The sequence below is a fragment of the Myotis davidii genome, unplaced genomic scaffold (genome assembly GCF_000327345.1).
Source record: "Myotis davidii unplaced genomic scaffold, ASM32734v1 scaffold147, whole genome shotgun sequence".
In the NCBI taxonomy this organism is placed as follows: Eukaryota; Metazoa; Chordata; class Mammalia; order Chiroptera; family Vespertilionidae; genus Myotis; species Myotis davidii.
This window is the reverse complement of record NW_006383010.1, coordinates 912,460-934,082: the sequence shown is the minus strand read 5'-3', so window position 1 is coordinate 934,082 and position 21,623 is coordinate 912,460. Positions and strand designations below refer to the sequence as shown.

The 21,623-nt window shown below is 42.5% G+C and overlaps 1 protein-coding gene across 1 annotated transcript in view; it reads right to left on the bottom strand.

Annotated features, from left to right (window-relative positions):
- SLC35F1 (solute carrier family 35 member F1) overlaps positions 1–21,623 on the bottom strand; it is a 115,814-nt gene that overhangs the window by 31,017 nt on the left and 63,174 nt on the right. Inside the window, exons 3-5 of the mRNA XM_006778417.1 lie at positions 7,743–7,902; positions 6,474–6,630; positions 4,374–4,426 (exon numbers count right to left, since the gene is read on the bottom strand). Coding sequence (XP_006778480.1) covers positions 4,374–4,426; positions 6,474–6,630; positions 7,743–7,902 — 370 coding nt within the window. The remainder of the gene's footprint in view (positions 1–4,373; positions 4,427–6,473; positions 6,631–7,742; positions 7,903–21,623) is intronic.

Below are 21,623 nucleotides of genomic sequence, written 5' to 3'. Positions count from 1 at the left end.
ATATGACATATACATGTATATAGTATGTGTCTGTGTCTGCTGCATATATTTCATTTCATCACTTTTTTGGGGATCTCACTGGTGTTCTTCCACTTTCTTTGGGTTTTTAAAATATTATTTCTAATGCTTAAAAATAAAGGTTAAGTAAGCTGGTTTCTCAGAACATATGCACCGGCTAAGCCGGTAAAGGGTGCCAGGCTGTCAGGGCTTGCTCAGAGAGTGCACATCGTCGCACATCGTCCCAGCAGCCTTGAGCTTCGTCAAGCCGCCTAAACTTCCTGGCCTCCAACTCAGCATTGGTTAAAAAAAAGAAAAGGTGCATTCTTAATTTTCCTTAAGGTCCTTCCTGCTCTGTGGTTCCATTATCCGTCTTCAGGGAAAGGTCAACTGTCCTGTTTGAGGCTCCAGGAAAAACCAAACAAGCGTCACCCACAACATGAGACGTGAGGAAGCCCCTGCCTCCCACAGGCCCAGGCTCTGACCACCTCGCGCTTCTCTCCTCAGACACATGCCTTTCACCCCCGCTCACATGTGTTCACGTGTCCTTAGCACAATGTGGCAAACGGGATGAAGAGAATGGTGAATTGATTTACTAGATTTCCAACTGTGCTCCCCAGGAGGACATTTTAGCTCCATTAGGCCACACATTTTACTCAAATTTAATGATCGTGTAACCAGGCCCAGTCTTTCTGTTCAGTAGAGTAAAACAAATAATAAAAATAAGCAACTGTTATCTCCTTGCTTTTAATTACTTTGCATCCTGCAATTCGTCAATGTTCTAGAAGAACAACAGAATCTGTTTTTTAAAAAATTCTCCCAAGTCTGGAAAATATAAAACACATTTATTATTCCACTGACTCCATAGGAAAAAAAACAACTATTTACTTTGAGAAAGTGGCAACTATATGAGCTGTTCATGAAACTGTGTGAAGGCGATTACTGAGGTGGAGAGAGGAAGGGACACGTTGACAGATGGTGGGAAGTGAAGACAGCAGATTCTGGTCTAGAAGCTGGTCTCTTGGCTGAGGCGCTCTGAGCTCTCCAGCCAGACCCAGCAGGCAGAGCGTGGACTCTGGGGGGACCTCCCGAGGAGTGGGGTGGGGGGAGGACCCTCTAGGACAGCCATTGTCAACCTCTTCACTCACGACACACATAAACTAATTACTAACATTTGGTGGAGCACCAAAAAAATGTATTTCTTTTTTCTGCCAATCTGACAAAAATAAAAGTAAACACATTTGGATATACAGTACAAAACATACAGTTACTTTAGAATTCAATGCAATTAGCTGCTCTATGAGATACTGTGACATTTAAAATGTCATCACCTCCAAGCATATCTAATGGGAACCAGATGGACAGGCTGCTGGCACCTGGATGCTTTTATGGCACACCTTCATGAAAGCACTACTCTAAGTAAGAACACATCCTAAATGTAGCTATTTAACTTGAGATCCTATAACAGATGGAGAATATATCACACTTTTTGAAGTGAGAAAACTGACATAATAACTCTAACCACATTTTACCAAGATGTAGCTGATAAATATGTAGTAAAAAGCAATTCATTCTAAATAAAAATAGTGTAATTCTCCTGCCATTTGTTTGAATAGTGTCACTCATCTTGGGTCCATGCTGAATAAAGATTTCAAAAATACCTAATTGATCCAATTGATCTAATCAATGTAGAAAAATGTTACCAGATAGCTTTAGCTTTCCCTGGATAATTGTATTATTTCCACTTTGAATTTTGTCTTGGTATACAACAGTGATTTTCAACCTTTTTCATCTCATACCACACATAAACTAACTACTAAAATTCCGTGGCACACCAAAAAATATATATGTTTTTGCCAACCTGTCAAAAAACAACAAGTATAATTTTCATTCATTCACACCGGATGGCTATTGCTGTGCTGGCTGCTGTCATTGTTTTATTTGACAGACTAGGGGAACAGAGGTCAGTGCCTCTGGCTAAACAGTCAGGTGTGGCATGTTCTAAAGTGTTCACAGCACACCTCTGCTCTAGGAGGGTACTGACCTCTCCTTCCCCATGTCCCCATGAGTCCTAGCGGCTGCGATGCCATCTCCCGGCTCCCCAGAAAGTAAGTGCAATGCCAAGCCTGAAGCCTCCTGCTGCCCTCTTGTCATTCATTCATTCATTCGCTTACTTAGTAAATATTTATTCACTGAATATGTGCCTAGAATTGAGCTGAACATTAGAACCTTACAGTAGGTCAGGATGAGGTAAGGAGGACAAAAGTGGCCTTGGAGCAAAAAAACACCACCAAACCTCAAACCCAACCCCATCATTGCTTCAGAAGAAAAGGACGAATATTTGATTGCCTTTCTAGACCGTTGTGGCCTCATTTCCCATCAGGAATTAAACAAATGGTTCTGTAATGTGCTCCTTTTACATGGCCCTTCATCATTTCCGACTGCAGGGGACTGACGTTTCAATGGCAATTTGAGGGCTCAGAATAAAACTACCTTTCGATGAGACATTTAACTAACACCGAGTTATAACAGAACCTCGGTGGACGTGCACACGCCATCCACATAATTAGAGGACAGATTGTTTTTATTATTTCTATTACTATTAATATAACATTAATTTATACTCTCAGACCACTGCATGGGAAGCGTTTCCTGGCACTGAGAGTCACAGAGGCAAATGTGTCTGTAACCTGCATCTGGTTTCCTTGCCCAACTGCCCTGCCTGGCCCGCCCCCAACTCCTCCTCTCTATTGATTTTCATTTCATTGCAACATTCTCCAGCAAAACGCAAGAGAAATTAAATGGCAGGACTCTGTGACAGCCGCAAGGGCTGGGCGGCCCTGGAAGTCACTAGAACAAATCCCCAGGGAGAGTCCTGCATAATCCTGTAGCTTGCAGTGCATCTTCAGAGGGAGTTTTCTCAGCGGCCGGTGGCTCTGGATGCTCTGGGGTCGAAGGTAGGCAGAGTGGTGCGGTGATGTTTACGCCTTTGCTGACCTTGCTCAGGGAAGCAGAATTCGACTTAGGCTGTTAATTCCATCAAAGCTCAGATAAACCGGAGGCGGCTCAAGCAGCCAGCTTCCATGTGGGGGATCAGGTGGACTTTCACCCCCATGAACGTGCACTGTGCACACAATTTCCAAGCACCTCCACAAAACCAGGCTCAGCTCTCATTGCTGGGACTCGTGCATCTTGGTATAGACACTGAGGGCATAGCTTAGAGCAGCCGTGGGCAAACTACGGCCCGTGGGCCGGATCCGGCCGTTTGAAATGAATAAAACTATTGAAAAATAAGACCATACCCTTTTACGTAATGATGTTTACTTTGAATTTATATTAGTTCACACAAATACTCCACCCATGCTTTTGTTCCGGCCCTCCGGTCCAGTTTAAGAACCCATTGTGGCCCTCGAGTCAAAAAGTTTGCCCACCCCTGGCTTAGAGCCTAAGGGTATTAAATGTTAGTCCCTACTAGAGCTTTCTGTGGGATCATCACAGCATCACTTAGGATCTCAAGTCCTTGTCATAATTTTTGTTGTTGTTGTTTTAAGAGAAAACTGATTGTAGAGAGAAATGTAATCTGAGATCCTTGGTTGACTAACCAGCTCCAATTGTCTCTGATATTTTTCACCAAGTCCACTGGAGATCAGTTAGCCATTCCTTATGCAAGATGCTCCCTTCTGAAAGGTTTTTATGGGCTCAGAATGTCCCTTCCTTACATTGTTTTTCTTTTATGCCTTTTTGTTAAGTTCCATTTTCTCCCCTTTACCGAAGTGCCACTTTTTTTTTTTACTTTTTGTGTTTTGTCTATCATTCTTTCTTTAGAAATTATTTATTTACAAGTCCTTTGGTTGCTCTCTAATCACCCCGCCCTGCCATTTGTCTAGGATCTATCTATTCTTGTTCATCAGATTATGTTGATCATTATATCCCACATATGAGTGAGATCATGTGATATTTATCTTTCTCCGACTGGCTTATTTCACTTAGCATAATGCCACTTTTTAATGATCACATCAGTGTTGCTTTGCTTGGCTAGAGCAAACTGCTGTCATTTATGTCCCACCACTGCCTCGGGGCACTCTTTCTTTCTGGTTGGTCTTTAACCTAATGACATACTTCTGTGTCTCCACTAATGGCATCTTGATGAGGATAATGGGCCAAAGCTCAATTAGGAAACATTATGAATCATAGCGTTTAGTCTCTTGTATTGTAGTGTGCTAGAATTCCTAAAATGACAAGGGGACTTCATTTTCTTTGTCCCTGCATTCTAAATCTTTTCATTGTTCGTGCTCCAGGCCCACCCACATTACTCTTTGAATGTTATTTCTCAGGTTCACTTAAAAAACAGCATCTTAGGTGAACAAACCCCTTACCTATTTGCCAATCCCAGGGCACCTTTAACAGCTCCTTGTGCTCCATTATAGCTCTGCAAATGGAAAGAAAGTGGACCTGATGAGCAAGATTATGAGGCATCCTACTTCTTTTCTCTCACCAGCTTTGTACAAATCATGCAGCAACCAACTGAATGTCAAAACTACCTCCGGGCCATGCAGAGGCCAGTCTAATTAGACAGACTGGGGTTTATCCTGAAGCCTCTTGTCAGGGTGGCCAGCAGGGGTGAGTGTGCCCGTGGGCATGGTGGAGCCCAAACCTCCCACTGACCTTCACACCCACGCAGTCTGCCTATGGCCTGTGTTTTTTCTTGCTTAGATGCTTCCTGGAAAGGAAACGGTGAGGTTCGGAAAATTTCTGTGCTTGCAGGTGTAATGAATTTTCTGACTGAGCATTTTCTAGGGCAGTGATTCTCAGACTTTCATGTGCAAAAAAGCCATCTGGGAAGCATGTAGAAACAGCTTCCTGGGCCCCATTCCTAGCGATTCTGATTCCATAGATCTGGGAGGCGACCGGGGATGTGCATGTCTGAGGGGTTCTCACATGGCACCAGAGAAGCACACGGAGAACCACTGCTCCAGAAGAGGACCCGGAGGCGAGGGTGGCACCATGCCACCAGGGCTGTTTGGTTTCCGTGTATCCTTGATGTATCCCATTTGCCAAACTCACCCATATGCCACCACTTCCATGATTTTGGTAGCAGTGTCTCTGAAGGGCTCAGTTGGCGCTAATGGACTGCAACTGAAGCCAATGAGCACTAGATGTAGGAATATATTTTTTGGATTCAAGAATAATAATCCATAATATGAGCCATCCATCTACAAAATGTTGGTTCTGAACAGTCGAACTAGGCAATTTCTTTTCCTCTCACACACCTAAAGCACCAAATTTAGGAGCTTTAAAATGCCATCATGCTTTCAAAATGAACCAAAAATAAATCCTCAGGGAGTCTTCCCATCTCAGTGCCTTGTGTGCTACGGAGCTTTTCACTTCTGAGGGTACTGAAATTTGGAGGATTCTTGGAAATAGCCTATTTGCAAAACATGTTTAAGGTGATGCTAAAATAGCTTCCATAATCTCAGACACTGAACCAATACAATTGCAAAGTACTTGCTTTGTAGAAAAATTATTTGGTGAAATCAGAATTGCTTGCTTTGTAAAAACAGATTTGGTGAATTAGACAGGAGGTCATACATTTATCCATCTCTTATGTGAAACTCAAATATGTGGCCTTTCTTGATGAAAAATGATACTTCGTTTGACACATTCTCACAGCAATTTCTGAGGCACAAACCAGTACTAACTTATATGTTCCCACACCAGAATTATTGAAAATTGGCGTTTTTGACTTTTTGAGATTGTGTGCGTTACATCTTTACCTATTTTTAAAAATTTATCTTTATTGTTGAAAGTATTACAGAGGCCCCCTTTTTTCTCCATTGACCCTCTCCACCCCACTCCCACCCCTCACATCCTCACCCTCCTCCCCACCAGGCCTTCACCGCACTATTGTCTCTTTCCATGGGGTATGCATATGTTCATGCATAGGCCATGTGCGTATAAGTTCTTTGGTTATTTAAGGGAAATGGAAACACAAAATTTCTAAGAGATGAATTTGAAATATGATTCACTCATGCAAATCCATGGGCAATAGAAGAGAAAACTGATGAAAGAGCAAATTTAAACGGTAAGTTTTCTGGTGGCCGTCGTCACTCACCCATACACAGAATGCCCCTTTCTGGAAGTGCATCCGATCGTGGTGTTTACACTTACTTTTTCTATTTCTCTAGGTAACAGCCCACAGGCTCATTTGGGAGAATCAATGTACATCTAATGGTTTCCTGTAAATTATCTTCAACGTCCATGAAATGTTTTTCTAATAATTTACAAGAAACTTGTTTAGTTTAGAAGAAATTTACTAATAAAGATATTGAGTTTTCCGATTTCATATGGGGAATTGGTGACAGGTTCCCAGCTTTGATTTTATAAAATAAAGTTACCAACCCTACGCCAAAGAAAAAAATTTTAAACACATGCCCTAAGAGTCTCTACTGTCTGAGTTTCTGGTTATTTTTACTCACAATTGAATTCCACTGAAAAATGCCCCAAAGAGTCCGATCATGCCCAGGAATTCCACTCGGCTCAGGGTTCGGATGATGTACTCTTCCCAGACGTTAGAGATACCATAGAGTGTGGCTCCTGCTAAGACCAGAAGGTCCCCTACCAGCTTATTTTCCCCTAGGAACAATAACAACGACAACAACAACAATAACAAAAAACAACAGAGAGAGCTTCATTAAAAATTCTTAACAAGAATTTAGCACCAGCAAAATTCTATTCTGGCATTTTTATAGAAGTTCTATAACTTACCAACTGAGATTTAGTAAAGTTTATTTATGTGCGGTCAATATGCTTCCCTTATTCACTCAAGAAATGTATTAAGCATTTCCTATGTTGCACTGTTCTAGGTGTGGGTGCTACAGAATTTACCAGGTGACCGAAAAAAACACAGAGGAGTACTTGGAGATACAGGAAAAACCCATTTATTTTCAGATGTTTCACATGTACTAGTACAGTGACTCAGGGGGTCAGTTCTCCAAATCCTGAGCAAGCCAATATGGAGGAAGCTTTCTCTTCATACCCTTTGGTTTCTTTGTCCCCCAAATAAGGATCAGACTTCCAGTCCTTTCATGGGCTTTACAAAAAGCCCTGTGTGTTGGGATGGGGGCCGTGAGACCACACCTAAAGGCTTGGCCTGGCGCCAGCACTAATAACCCTCTCTAAGGGTTGTGTATTGTTCATGGTTTATGGCCTCTGTAAAATGGGAGTATTTAGGTAAACAGGTCTTGCAAGACCAAATAATTAAGGAAGGGGCAGTGACTAGACCAGTGATGGCGAACCTTTTGAGCTCCGTGTGTCAGCATTTTGAAAAACCCTAACTTAACTCTGGTGTCGTGTCACATATAGAAATTTTTTGATATTTGCAACCATAGTAAAACAAAGACTTATATTTTTGATATTTATTTTATATTTTAAATGCCATTTATCAAAGAAAAATCAACCAAAACAATGAGTTCACGTGTCACCTCTGACACGCGTGTCATAGATTCACCATCACGGACTAGACTAGGCTAACAGGAATGTGCATTAGGGATACAGAGACAGGCAACTAGCCCCCCCCCCCCCCCTTCAAATGTCTTATTTTCCTCATCATGGGGGACCAAGCATGAGTAAGACACAGACGATGGGGAGACTAGGTTCCTTTTCTCCCACCCAACAATGAACATGCCTCTTCTTGCCTTGGCCTCACCCACAGAGGCAGGTAACCCAGTGAACGCACAGAGACTCACCTGCTCCCTGATGCCTTCCCACAAGCACGTCCGCTCCCACCATGCAGCCCATCCCCAGGATGCAGACCACGATGCCGATGAAATGTACAGCCTTGTACCGGATCAGCAGAAAGAACCAGGAGAGTAAAATCACAACCGGGATCACAAAACAGTCCAGGAGCTATTGGCAAGGAAGGAAAGAACAGCAGGAGGTCAGGGGAAGCTTTGCATGTAGTAAAGAATCATAACTTAGCCCTGTAGACAGGCCAAGTCCCCTGAATCTGAGGTTCTGTGTAGAGCCAGAACTAATGCAGTTAAACGGACTCAGAAACAAACTCAAATGAGTTTTACTTAAACATCCCCAAGAGGAAAAGGGGAGAAGGCAAATTAATAAGACAGGCTGGTGGGGAAGATTCTCCGGATCCCTCAGTGCCTGGACCCCAGGAGAACACCTCATATGCTGAGCCATTTCGGATGGTCCTTCCATTTTAGGAATAGATCTGGGAATGGGAGGTAAGGGGACAGAGGTCTTACAATATTTTATAAATTATTAGAATTCACACAAAAGTTGAACTTAATTTCTCCCAGACAACTGTCTTCCCACAGCCAGTAAAAGTTACTTTCATCTGTCCTTGAAATTTCACTCTTAAAAGAAAATAATTGCTCTAATTATAAATACAAATATTAATCTCAGAAGTTTACAAATAACTTTAAAATGCTGTTATAAAAAAGAGTAATAAAAGCTAGAAGTTTGAACAGAGTTTAGAAAAAAATAATTGATTTCATTTCTTATATATTTTGTACAAATAGTGAGATTCCGACAGCCCCAAGAGTTGATGAAGAATTCACTCTGATCATGCAGTGAAGTAACATGGTGAAATGAAAAAACTCCTATGCCAGGGGCCAGAAATCTGAATTTGAGTGCTAGGTCCTTGCTTATAGCAATATGACTTTGGGCAAATCACAAATCCAGGAAACATCAATTTCTTGATAGTAGAAGAAGATGACTCCTACTGACTTCCCCCAAAGATCACTGTGAAGCTCAGAAACAATACATGTAAAAGCATTTTGTAAATTACTCGGGCCTTGATGCCAATCTATAAGCCTGTTCACCAACACATGATCTGGGCTCCAGTACTGTTGTTTTTTCTCACACTGTGGTAAGTTGCAGTGACCTTTGACACTCCAGGCAAAGTAGGGTCTCCACTAGACAAACTTATGTCCCACTGGACTTCGAGTCCATATACCAAATGAGAAGCTGGGGATCCTGTCCCATTGCCCAGCACAGCCCCTCTGCTAGAATCCTCGATAAATGGCCCAACCTCCCAGCAACCAGATTCAGAACAGTGACCCCTAACACTCCTTCACTCCATATCCTATTGACCACTGACTTCTGCCAATTCCATCTTTAAACATCTCTCAAATCTACTCATGCCACCCTCTCTCACTTCCACCACCTAGGCTGAGATAGTGTCAATTGCAATAATAATAAATATTGAATTATTGGCATAATGTCTGCCTTCCCCATATGCCCAGAAGTACAGGAGAGCAGGAAAATATTCCTAGTACTCAAAACCCTGTTTGGCTAATACATTTACCTAATAATAGTTATTGAACAAGTACATATATGAATTTATAATGACCAGAAACATCAAAATAGAGTCTCCAAGATTCATTAAAGGCTGAAAAATATATGTATACAGTAGCCCACCCCCCCTTTTCCATGGTTTCACTTTCCCCAGTTTTAGTTACCCACAGTCAACCACAGTCTGAAAATATTACACGGAAAATTCCAGAAATAAACAATTCTTAAGTTTTAAGTTGCACATCGTTCTGAGTAGCATGATGCAATCTCACGCTATCCCACTCCATCCTGGCCAGGGTATGAATCGTCCCTTTGTCCAGTATATCCATGCTATACATGATACCCACCCATTAGTCACTTAGTAGCCATCTCAGTTATCAGAGCGACTGTCATGGTATTACAGTGCTTGTGTTCAAATAATTCTTATTTTACTTATCCTATATAATAAAAGGCTAATATGCAAATCAACCGAACAGCAGAACGACGGGTCACTATGACACGCACTGACCACCAGAGGACAGACGCTCATCCAGGGGGCAGATGCCTCCATGGCAGTGCTAAGGATGTCAGTCAGACATCCTCCAAGGGCTCCCAGACTGCGAGAGGGCGCAGGCTGAGCTTATGGACCACCCCCCCCAAGTGCACAAATTTCATGCACCGGGCCTCTAGTATTGTTATAATTGTTTTGTTTTATTATTATTGGTAATCTCTTACTGTGCCTAGTTTATAAATTAAACTTTATCATAGGTATGTATGTATAGTAAAAAACATAGCATACAAAGGGTTCTGTACTGTCATCAGTTTCAGGCATCCACTGGGGGTCTTGGAACATGTCCCCTATAAATAAAGGGGGGGGGGCTGTATTTGCAGAGCATCCCTGACTGTCAGAGTGGCTTTTGGCCCTGTAAGCAGCACTCAGAATCCCCTCCACCCTGAAGCTTTTTGTGACCTGGGCAGATCCTTCAAGCTTCTCTGTGCACTGGTCTCCTTTGCAAAATGAAAGAAGCAATCAGAATGTAAGCTGTCCCTGGGGCTGCTGTGAGATAAGGTGATGAGGGCCCTGTGAATAGTGATTTAACAGTGTGATGGCTGGGGGCTGAGCCTGAAGGGGACAGCACTCCCAAAGGGGCAATGTATAGAGGGGGTGGCTGGTTGGATTGTACTACACAGGATTGCTCACTGCATAGTTAATTAGCAAATGAATGACCCTACTTGATGTGGTAAAATGCTCTAAGGCAGGTGTTACAACTGGCCTCAAATGCCATTAAAGTACATTAGGAAATTTCAGTTTGCCAGTGAAAACTGTTCACTGCGCATGAAACAGTTGGTGTTTTGCTGTAAAAATTAGAAATGATTGCATCAACGGTTGAAATACTTATAGCTACATGCTCCACGCCTGGGATTTCATTATCTGGCTGCAAGCCCTCGATCCGTGGAGCCGAAGGCCTCCATTCCTGGATTACTGAAGGCGAAGAGGCCATCATCCAATCTTCAGGGAGGACTGAAGTGAGCCCTTCGGGATCTCGGTGTCATTAGAAATCCCAAAGCATATGATGAGTCCTGGGATCTATTCCCTTAATGGGTTGAGCTAAAAAAAACCTTATTAGTAAATGGCAGGTCTTACTGTTGGGGGGACTTTCAGGAAGAAAGAAGGGAAAAGGAGAATACAAGTCTGAGCCAGGGTTTCTGAGACACTGCAGCTAGGGAAGCACAGTGGCCAGTACACAGCAGGGGTGGCCGAGTGAATGAATGAATGCACAGCCACTGGGTATCACTGACGGTCAGAAGGGACATTTGAGGTAATCCAGGCTGCTACTGGCGTTTGAGGTGAAATAATTCTTCATCTTGCAGGTCTGCCCCATATTCTCTGCAGAGTACAGTGAGCCCTGACCACTAAAAAAAAAAAAAAAAAAAAAGATGCTTCTACACATTAACAAGTCCCCTTGGGGGCGGTGTCAACCCAGTTTTGGGGAGACACTGCGCAGTTTGTGACCCCTTTATTTAAAAGTTGGGAACTCAGAAGTCTCAAGAGAAGTGGTGTGCTCAAGGTCACTCAAATTGCTGACACCAGTGGCAGTGCAGTCATGGTTCTTTTCTGAACAATATTTAATGAAGGTCAATTACAGGATTACTACAGGTGGAGGTCTCACTACGGTACCTGTAACTACAGAAAACAAACCATTTGGTAGCTGATGTTATTAAACAGGCTATTATTTTCCAGTAATTTTTGGCTCTAGCCTTTTCCCTATGGTCATATAGCATAAAGCATACTGACAAAATGATTTACCAATGGTTTTCTGGTAGCTTAACTCCTTCGCTAAGTGGTAGTTAGAGTAATAAAAAGGAGAAGCATTATAATAGATGCCTGTTAAAAAAGAAAAAGAACCAAGAAAGCTTCCGATTTTGTCATTAAACTGTATACTGTATTTATCTTTCTTTGCATACATTTCTATAACCAAAAGAAAAAGTGCAAAATATCAGTACCAAGAAACCCAAACAGATGAATATTGTTTCACAATCATTTTATGCTCTGACAATTCTCAAAGAACTTTAAGAATATTTTGGAAAGAAAAGTGTTCATTACCTCTTAAATTTACATAGCATCTTTCCCCATTGAGTATCAAATTAGCTATTTTGCCTTAGGGGAGGAGCAAGAAGGATCAGAGAAAGAGGAAGAGTCTCTCAGCATTTGGAAGGGAATGTACGTCTTTCCTGGCCTGGGTGATGCTGTGGGGAGAACAAGAGTCCCTCTATATTCCTCCCAGACCATACTTGGTTTGGGTGACATATGCGTTTGTTTCTTGGTTAAGAATCTCAGTATCATAATATTAGGCATAAAAATCTCTGAATGGAGAAATCAGAATCTATGAGAATAAAATATTAACAATGCTTATCTCTGAACTGAATCTTCTCCGCCCCACTGCACCAATGCTCTGTGCTATCCAAATTTCCTCTCTTGCACATATGCTACTTTCAAAATATATAGAGTATAAAAAATACATGAGGGGATAAAAGAGCTGTGAGAGTCAGATCAGTCTTTTTCCAGCAGAGTGAATGGTTTGTAAAAAAATTAAAACAAAACAAAAAGCCGCCACCCAACTGTTCCCATTACAGTAGAGCATAATAGGGAGGTGACCTCATCCCTCTTTCTAATTCTCTGTGCCCAACAGAGGCTCCTGCCAGCCTTCAGCTCCTCATTAACGCTCCCCTCAGGCTATTCACAGGGAGAACGCTCCCCTCACAGGGCCCAGCTGTCAGAGGCTAAACCTGAGGCAACTGGTAGGTGATTCCAGGAAAAAGAACATTTCCCTAGTCCCCCTTCTTCTGCTTCTAATTGGCAATCCTCCCGTGTTTCTAAAAGTGATCTATATTATAAATTCATCTCCAGTGAGTAAGACTGAATTGTTAACAGGGAAGGATCTTAAAAAAAGACAAACTTCAGTTACACAGACGCAATAAAAGTCTTGTTTTGGTTGACAGTCCAGCTGAAGAGAGTGGACATAATTTGGGAAATGCACATTCATATCAAGCACCATGTTAATTCAGAGGCCTGGAGACCATCCCAGAGGCATTTTTGAAAATCCAACCCAGGGTACAATTCAGGGAGTGGTGTCACTGATCTGGAACCAATTTTTCTCTCTCCCTCCGTTCCTTCAGATTTTTTCCCTCCCAGGGTTATTTCATTCATAACACCTCTACCCCATCCCTCCCAAACCCCATACCTTAGGACTTAATGTTTAGGCTTTACTCTTAAAATATTCATATCAGAGGAAGCCATGTTTCCTTGTGTTGCCCAAGAGCTCCAAACTGATAAACTGTGTCACGGTATTGACTGTATGACAGCCATTATCTGGGAAATGTCCTATTTTCAGGATTTAGTAAAAGATTTTCTCCAAACTATTTTTCTTGTTTCCACAGGTAAAGATTTAAATGTATGAGTTTCATATGTTCCCATGTGCCAGTTCATCAGGACTTCCTACATGTTCAAGTATATTCTCTTTATGTTTTCGGCTTCGGCTCTCAAAGACGAAAGGAAGGAAGGACAGAAAGAAGAAAGGAAGAGAAGGAGGGAGGGAGGGAGGGAGGAAGGGACACTGCCATGTGCTGAAAATCTGGGACGGGCACCTAGAAACCTAGGTGACCATGGGAAGATGCCAATAATTAGGAGACACACGTTCTTCAGCTCCAATGCAGTGAAATCCGCCCTGGGTGAAAGCAGAAGTCAGAGCACAGGTTCCTTCTGGTGAGCATCATTGGAGTTTTTTGTTTTTCTTAAAATATATTTTTATTGATTTTAGAGAGGAAGGAAGAGGGAGAGGGGGAGGGGGAGGAGGAGGGAGATAGAAACATCAATGCTGAGAGAGAATCATTGATGGCTGCCTCCTGCACGCCTCCCATTAGGGATGAGACCGCAACCTGGGCAAGTGCCCTGACCAGGAATTGAACCACCAGCCTCCTAGTTCATAGGCCAATGCTCAATCACTGAGCAAAACGGGCCAGGCTCATTGGAGTTTTAATCAGGTTTAAAACAATCTCTGATGATCAGCCAACTGGGTTCCAAAAGCAGAAAGCAAGCAATGGACATGCCCTAGTGTCTGCCACGTACCATGCACAATGCTAGGTTTTTATGCTACAGATGAGAAATCGGAGCACTAAAGATAAGAGGTAACTGATTTGAAGTCATGTGGTAGTGTCAGGGCCAGGATATGATCCCAGGTCTGCCACTTGCTTACACAGTGAGCTTAAGCAGCGGGGGTCCAGGTGCGTGGTCTAGGCCAGGCCAGCCTGAGCTCCAGCTAGCAGGCTCGTGGGCTGCCTCTCACCTTGCGAGCACTCCAGGAGGGAGGGCAGGCTCTGAGGGTACTGAAGCAATAATCACTGGTTGTCTGCAGTTTTTATAATAGAGGAGGTGAAGGGTATAAGAAGACGTATGAGAATTAGAATCGTTGGTTTTTAGTGATGGCTCTCTGACGTTGTCACTATCTTGTATTTGGAGAAGTGGTTTCCTTAAGTCAGCCAAGCAACACTAACTTGTATTTTTCTTATTTATGGAATTCATGCACATAAGAACAATAACACTAAAGAAAGTACAAATTTCAAAACCCATGTTGAAGGAAATGAACATTTTCTGATAAAATATTAATTCTACATCAATTTTGCATTGTTTTGATTCCTCCCAGCATTAAAACAGCGGGAGAAACAATTTCAAAAGCTGAAGGAAAATATCTTGTGCTTCTGGGGGTCTGTTTCTAGGTCTAACTCAACTGAAAAAGGGCAAAATCAAACGTTCATCACCTTGTACTTGTCATTTATTTATTCAGTCAGCAGTTATTTATTAAATGCCTACTGCATGCTCGGCATTGCTACAGAGATACCAGAGTGAAGAAAACTCTTTGCATCTAGGTGCAAGTGGACAGAGTTCAACACACATATTGCTTCCCTGCAGTTCACATCTAGTTTCCTTCCCTAAGGACTTGCCTGGCATTGAAGGCTGGTGGGAAAACAGGGGCCACTGTATGCACTGTTGTTTGCCTACTTGTGACCACATGAGGAGGCAGGTTTTTAAATTCGTACTGATAGGTGGGGAAAACTGGTGGGGGAGGGGGAGGGCAAGAGAGGGAGAGAGAGAGAGAGAGAGAGAGAGAGAGAGAGAGAGAGAGAGAGAGAGAGAGAGAAAACAGACATTTAAGGGCATCTGACTTATAACCTGTCTACAAAGCCATTGGAGCTTATAATCAGCAGGGGAGCAAGTGGCCCTGCTTTACTGGCAATTCATGTTGTCAGTAAAACCTGGGCTTATACACTGCACTGAATGTCTCCTGAGAGTCCTCCCTATGGCTGGAGTCAGTCAGTCCTCCTCTGTAAGTCATATTTTGTGTACAGTTCCATTTTACAACCTTTCACACTGTATTATAATTTGTTTACAGAACCCTCTTCCAGCAAAATAGAGTAATAAAACTTTTTGAAAATTTAATTTTCCCCTTTAAATTATGCCTCGTCCAGCCTTCAACCTGTAAACCTGAGCCTTGAGAAAAAAAGAGAGAAGGTCCCTTATAAAACGAAGAGGTCACTGATGAGCTTTCAAACAGAACATTGACTTTCCTGACTTCTTTACCAAGAAGGGTCTAGAGCAGTGGTTCTCAACCTGTGGGTCACGACCCCTTTGGTGGTCGAACGACCCTTTCACAGGGGTCGCCTAAGACCATCCTGCATATCACATATTTACATAACAGTAGCAACGTTACAGTTATGAAGTAGCAATGAAAATAATTTTATGGTTGGGTCACAAAATGAGGAACTGCATTTAAAGGGCCAGAAGGTTGAGAACCACTGGTCTAGAGCAGTGGTCGGAAAACTCATTAGTCAACAGGGCCAAATATAAACAGTACAACCATTGACATTTCTTTTGAGAGCCAAATTTTTTAAACTTAAACTGTATAGGTAGGTACATTGTTATTAACTTAATTAGGGTACTCCTAAGGCTTAATGAAGAGCCACACTCAAGGGGCCAAAGAGCTGCATGTGGCTCATGAGCCGCAGTTTGCCTACCATGGGTCAGAGAGTTAGGGGCATAGAAAGAGAAGAAATTTCTTTAAATTCTGTATTTCCCCTCCAACATCTCAAGACATGATATTGCCAACTACATTGGAGTTTCTTCCAGAATGTGGAAGGTCGCCCCTTCCTCCCTTAGGGCTGAGCCAGGAGACCTAGTGTTATGGAGAGAGGGTGTGAGACAAGGAATCCATGCAGAGAAGAAGGGGAAAGGACTTATCCCTGAAGGGGCCACATCAGAGGACAACCAGAGGTGGTTAGCAGAGCTCTGTATTCCCCCCTCAGAGCTTCTGTTTGCTGGAAGATGTCCAGAGTCTAAGTGCTCGCAAAGGGGTGCAGGGTGGCTTACCCAGGGCAGGATGGGGGTTTCCACGTGGCAGGAACTACCAAGGCTGGAGACCAAATGCATTCACAGCTGGACACCTGCAGGCCCACAGCATCAACAGGAATCGGGGAGATGGGGTGGGTGGGTGGTGGCAATTAGCAAGGAGAAGGAGACCGTTGCTGGGGCAGAGAGCACGGCAGAGGCCGGCAGAGTACCAGGCACAGAACGAACGGTAGCTCCACACCCAGCAAGTCGGCCAACTGCCTACACTCAACAGCTGGCCAACTGCCCACAGTGGACAGCAGCCGAAGGTCACCCTAGAGACCCACGTGCCCTCTCAGAAATGAGTACGAAAGGGAGAATTCTGAGAGGCTAAGCATTTGTCCCAAAGGAAGTGAACTTTCCAAAGACAAATTTTAAACTTGGAAGAAATGCAGTTTTACACGTAATCGGCCTTTTGCCTTCCACTGCTATTTAGCCAGTTTGAGGATGTTTGAGGGGAGGAAGCTGCACTATGGACATTAGATCAATTATAGGATATAAAGGAGATAGTTGCTTTGAACATCTAAGTCTAGAACATATGAATCTGCACCCCGGCTATTCCTATAACATGAGCTTCTTGAGAACTAGGACCGTGTTTTCATCAACCTTACGTCCCCAAAGGATAGTAGATAGAATACTTAACAGGTGTTTAGCGGTCCACATCTGGGTCCGTCTGAATTAATGCACTTACTGAGAATGAAACTACTAAAGGTCACTTGTGTTGCTTTGCTCAATAACTGGCCATTAGAAAGTCATTTTTTCATTCATTGACTGATTTATTCAAATATTTCATGCATTTTGGGCATCTATAGGTATAAGAAGATGTTGCAAAAGAAACAAAGATGAATTGTTTATCTATTTACTGGAATGTATTCAGTGCTTCTTGTGTACCAGGTACACAGGTCCCACCTTCAAGGACCTATACACTTGAAGGGGAGAGGAACTATGTAAATAAACAACTATTGGATGAAGTGGAAAGTAACAGTTATCAAGGAAAATGAATATGAAGAAATAAATACTGTCAAGCATGACTATTGCAGAGGGTAGAGGAAGGAGGAGAGAGAGATGCTTTGCTTGCTTTCCAGTGGCTGTACCTGATGGTGTCTGGGAACCAGCCCATCGGCCCAGAGTCAGTGGAGCTAGAAATTGGAGCTTTCTGTGGAAGGGAGTTCTACAGAACTTGCGTATAAAGGATGGGCATAGTAATGGAACTAAGGAGACAGTGAAGATCATTTTAGTGTGTTCTTCTGAGGATGGGCAAGGGTCTATATATCAGGACAAAAGGCTGGCAGAAAACTGTGCAACATCCAATCAAATACTTATGTTTGAAATGATACATATTTAAGTTATTATCACAATCATGAGAATAGGAAGTCGAAATCTAAGGAATCTGAACAATTCAAAATATCATGTTCCCTTTAGGGATCAGAACTTTGCTTTAGAAAGATTTGCCTTTAAATGGACTTTAAAAGATCTGTTGAGCCCTAACTGGTTTGGCTCAGTGGATAGAGTGTCGGCCTGCGAACTGAAAAGTCCCAGGTTTGATTCTAGTCAAGGGCATGTACCTTGGTTGTGGGCACATCCCCAGTAGGAGATTATTTAAATATTTTATATATGTATTTTATATATATAAAAGATCTGTTGAATAATCATTAAACTGCCACAGTCCTGCACCAGGAAGAGGTAAAATTAGTAAGGATAAAGAAGAAAACATAGTCTTAAAAGCCGAGCTCATAATCATAAACTCATGCCCATGGGACCTGGTTCTACTGTATACAGGTATGCTTTCTCTCTGGGCTCATCCATTGAGGTGGAAATTCAAGGTGGCTATAAATAACATCTGCTTGGTGACTTTCTCTCCTGTGTCATAACTTCTTGGCCCTGGGACCACAGCTACCTGAATCCTGAGGGTAGAGGTACCTCTCTCCTGTGTCTTCACTGAGCTGAATACATACTTTTGTTTTAAATCACACTACTATATTGTCCTCTAATTGTTCATGTAGCTGTCTATCATTCCACAACAGGTCCAGGTCTGATCAGTAGTTGCATCCCCAGCACTTAGCCATAGCATTGGCATTTTTCACTCAGTAAAGAAATCTGTATGCCAAGTCTACTCACATGGCTTAAACTTGAGAGACACATCAGAAGGTATCCAGCTTTTCTCTGTACCTGGTGCAACTTAATCCTAAGCCTACTGGAAATTCAGAGTGGACCCAGGAAGATCTGAGAGTTACATAAAGCAATGAGACAAGCTGTTGCATGTGTATGGTGTAGTATGTGAATGTTATGCACGTGCTTTGCACGTGTGTGTCATGTAGAGTTAGTCTCAGGGTTGGATATCTCACTGCATATTGGCTTTCATTTGGCTAAGATGCCAAGGTCAGACAGTGTGGCCAAAGGAAAAGACTTAGGGTTAGAGGGATTTCTTTCTTCTCCTTTGTCCCTGATGGAAACTGCCCGAATGATGGGAAGACACTGAAATATCTATTGTGAGAAGGAGGGGAAGTGTTAGCAGTATAGAACCTTCAGTATGGTTTTTAGCAAGAGTACTAGGAATTGTTTCCAATGTGAGTGCATTTTAATTACCAAACTACCATTTTGGAAGAGACCTGGTTTCTTATTACTTCACTCATTTCATCTATTTGCATTTTCATACTACATGGCTGGAGAAAGATGAATAATCTTTGGCAAGAAGTCATAAAGCTGCTATTTCTACTGAAATGGTTTATATAGCACAGTTATAAAAATAGTATAGCTTTTAGAATTTAACCAAATGTCATTGCTAATCTGTCTCAAAATTATAGGCACAATCTATTTATTCTGTACAAGTTAAGAGATAGAAACCCACAAATGTGTCTTTAAAATAAAATCCTTATAAATTCAACATCATGGTGTTCCCACCCCTCTTTTTACTTTCTAATAAAGAAAACAGCTGGGTTTCTTCACTTCAATGTCTCTCTGCATTATATTTTCCCTGAATAAATGTTATTGCTTTTGTCATTGTTAGCTTTAGCTTTTGACTATAACGGCAAAGTTAAAATATTTTTTTTCCAAATGATGTTCAATATTATTTGCTATTAGGGAAATGCAAAATAAAACTACAATGAGCCTGGCTGGCATGGCTCAGTGGTTGAGCGTTGACCTACCACCCAGGAAGTCATGTTTTGACTCCCTGTCAGGGCACATGCCCAGGTTACGAGCTCATCCCCAGTGGGGGGCCTGCAGAAGGCAGCCAATCAATGATTATCTCTCTTCCATTGATGTTTCTATCTCTCTCTACCTTTCCCCTCCTCTCTGAAATCAATAAATCTATATTTAAAAAAACACAATGAAATATCACTACACACCTTTTAGGATGGCTAAAATAAAAACACCTCCAAATGCTGGTGAGGATGAAGGGCAACAGATCTCTCATGCATTGCTGGTGAGAATGTAAAGTGGTATAGCAACTCTAGAAAGTTGTTTGACAGTTTCTAAAACCAAATAGCAGCTTTCTATATAATCCAGAAGCTGCACTTTTGAACATTTATCCCAGGGAAATGAAATCTTACGTTAACGCATGAATGCTCACAGCAGCTTTATTTGTAAAAGCCCAAAGCGGAAACAACTCAGATGTTTAAACAGGTGACGGTTAAACAAACGTGGTATATCAACACCATGGAGGAATACTACTCGGTAATAAAGAGGAGCAAACTGTTGATACTTGCCACATTTTGGATGGACTTGAGGGCATTATGCTTGGTGAAAAAGCCAGTCTCCAAAGGTTAAATATTGTACGATTTTATTTTATATATTATTCCCCAGTTGACAAAATTATATAGATGGAGACTAGATCAGTAGTTGGGCAGGTGAGAGGAATGAGAGTGATGAAACTGGTGTGACTTCACAGGGAGTTCTTTTGTGGTGATGGGACAGGGCTGTATCCTGACTGTGGCAGTCGTTATACCAACCCACACGGGCACACCTCAGGGACATTGGGGCTTCAGTTCTAGGCCACTGCAATAAAGCCAACATCACAATAAAACAACAAACATGGATTTTTTGGTTTCTCAGTGCAAGTAGAAGTTATGTTTTATTCCCCCTACTGGGGACTGAACCACAAGCCGGGCATGTGCCTCAAAACATGGGAAATCAATGCAATTTAATCAACTTCTTTTAAACATTTATTGAATACCTAGTCTGTGCTGGTTTTTCTGCTAGCTACTAGAGATTCCAAGGTGGACAAGACATCACCCCTGCTGTGAAAGAACTCAGAGTTTGGTGGAGTAGATGGGAATAGTGGAACTTCCTTCTTAGGTAAGACAGGTTGTGGCAGCAGCTGAAAAACAAAGTGCCATGGAAGCACAGAAGAGAGTGTGGCCATCGTGGGGTTCATCAAAGTGAGGTGGGTGCTAAGCTGTGTGTGGCAGCATCGTGGTTGTTCTCCCAGCACCCACCCACAGCCCCTCTCTCTCAGATATGTGACTGGGGGCACTGATCCAACCCTGACTCAGGAGTAAATGCTGATTGTTGAGCCCGTGATGCCCAACCAGAGATGGTACCTCTCTGCTAGAGGGCATTTGGAAATCATGGGAACACTTCTGGTTGGTACAAAGTCTAAAAAGGATGCTACTGGCATTCAGTGGCCAGGGGCTAGGAATGTTAAATGGTCACTAAAATAGAAAAGGGACCCACATCATAAAAAAATGATCCCATCCAGACTGTCAGCAGTACTCCCATTGAGAAGTATTTGTCTAAACCAATCCGAGAAATCTCATCCTTTATTAGTCCAGATTTATGCCAATTAGCTCACAGTAGCAATCCCCTGTCATCAGTGTGGTCCAATCAGAATAAAGCTCGGGACTTTCCTTTGATGGTTGTAGGTAAGCATTCTTTCTGTCTCTCATTGGGCATGCAGGAAGAGCATGTGGCCCCATCTAACTCGTGTTTAGATAGCTTCCTATTCGATCTATATAATCTAAATTTATTCAGGTGGTTTGTTTGCTGGTTTGTTTCTCCATTTTTGTTATTGTTGTTTCTAAGAAAATTATTAGGATGCAGAAATACTGTTGAGGTATCAAATCTAAGTAAAACCTAATATGTGAACAATGTTTTGTTTCATCTTGGAACTTTGGAATCCATACAAATTCAAAATGTTGCCATTAAAAGAGAAATAAGGGTGAAACAAAAATAGTTAAGCTTATTATTTAAGATACTAGGGGCCCGGTGCACGAAATTCGTGCACTGGGTGGGGGTGAGGGGGAGTGTCCCTCAGCCCAGCCTGGCCCCTCTCACATACTGGGAGCCCTCAGGCATTGACCCCCATCAATCTCCAATAGCAGGATCGGCCCCTTGCCCAGGCCTGATGCCTCTGGCCCAGGATTCAGGCCTGGGGGCATCAGGCCTGGGCAGGGACCCT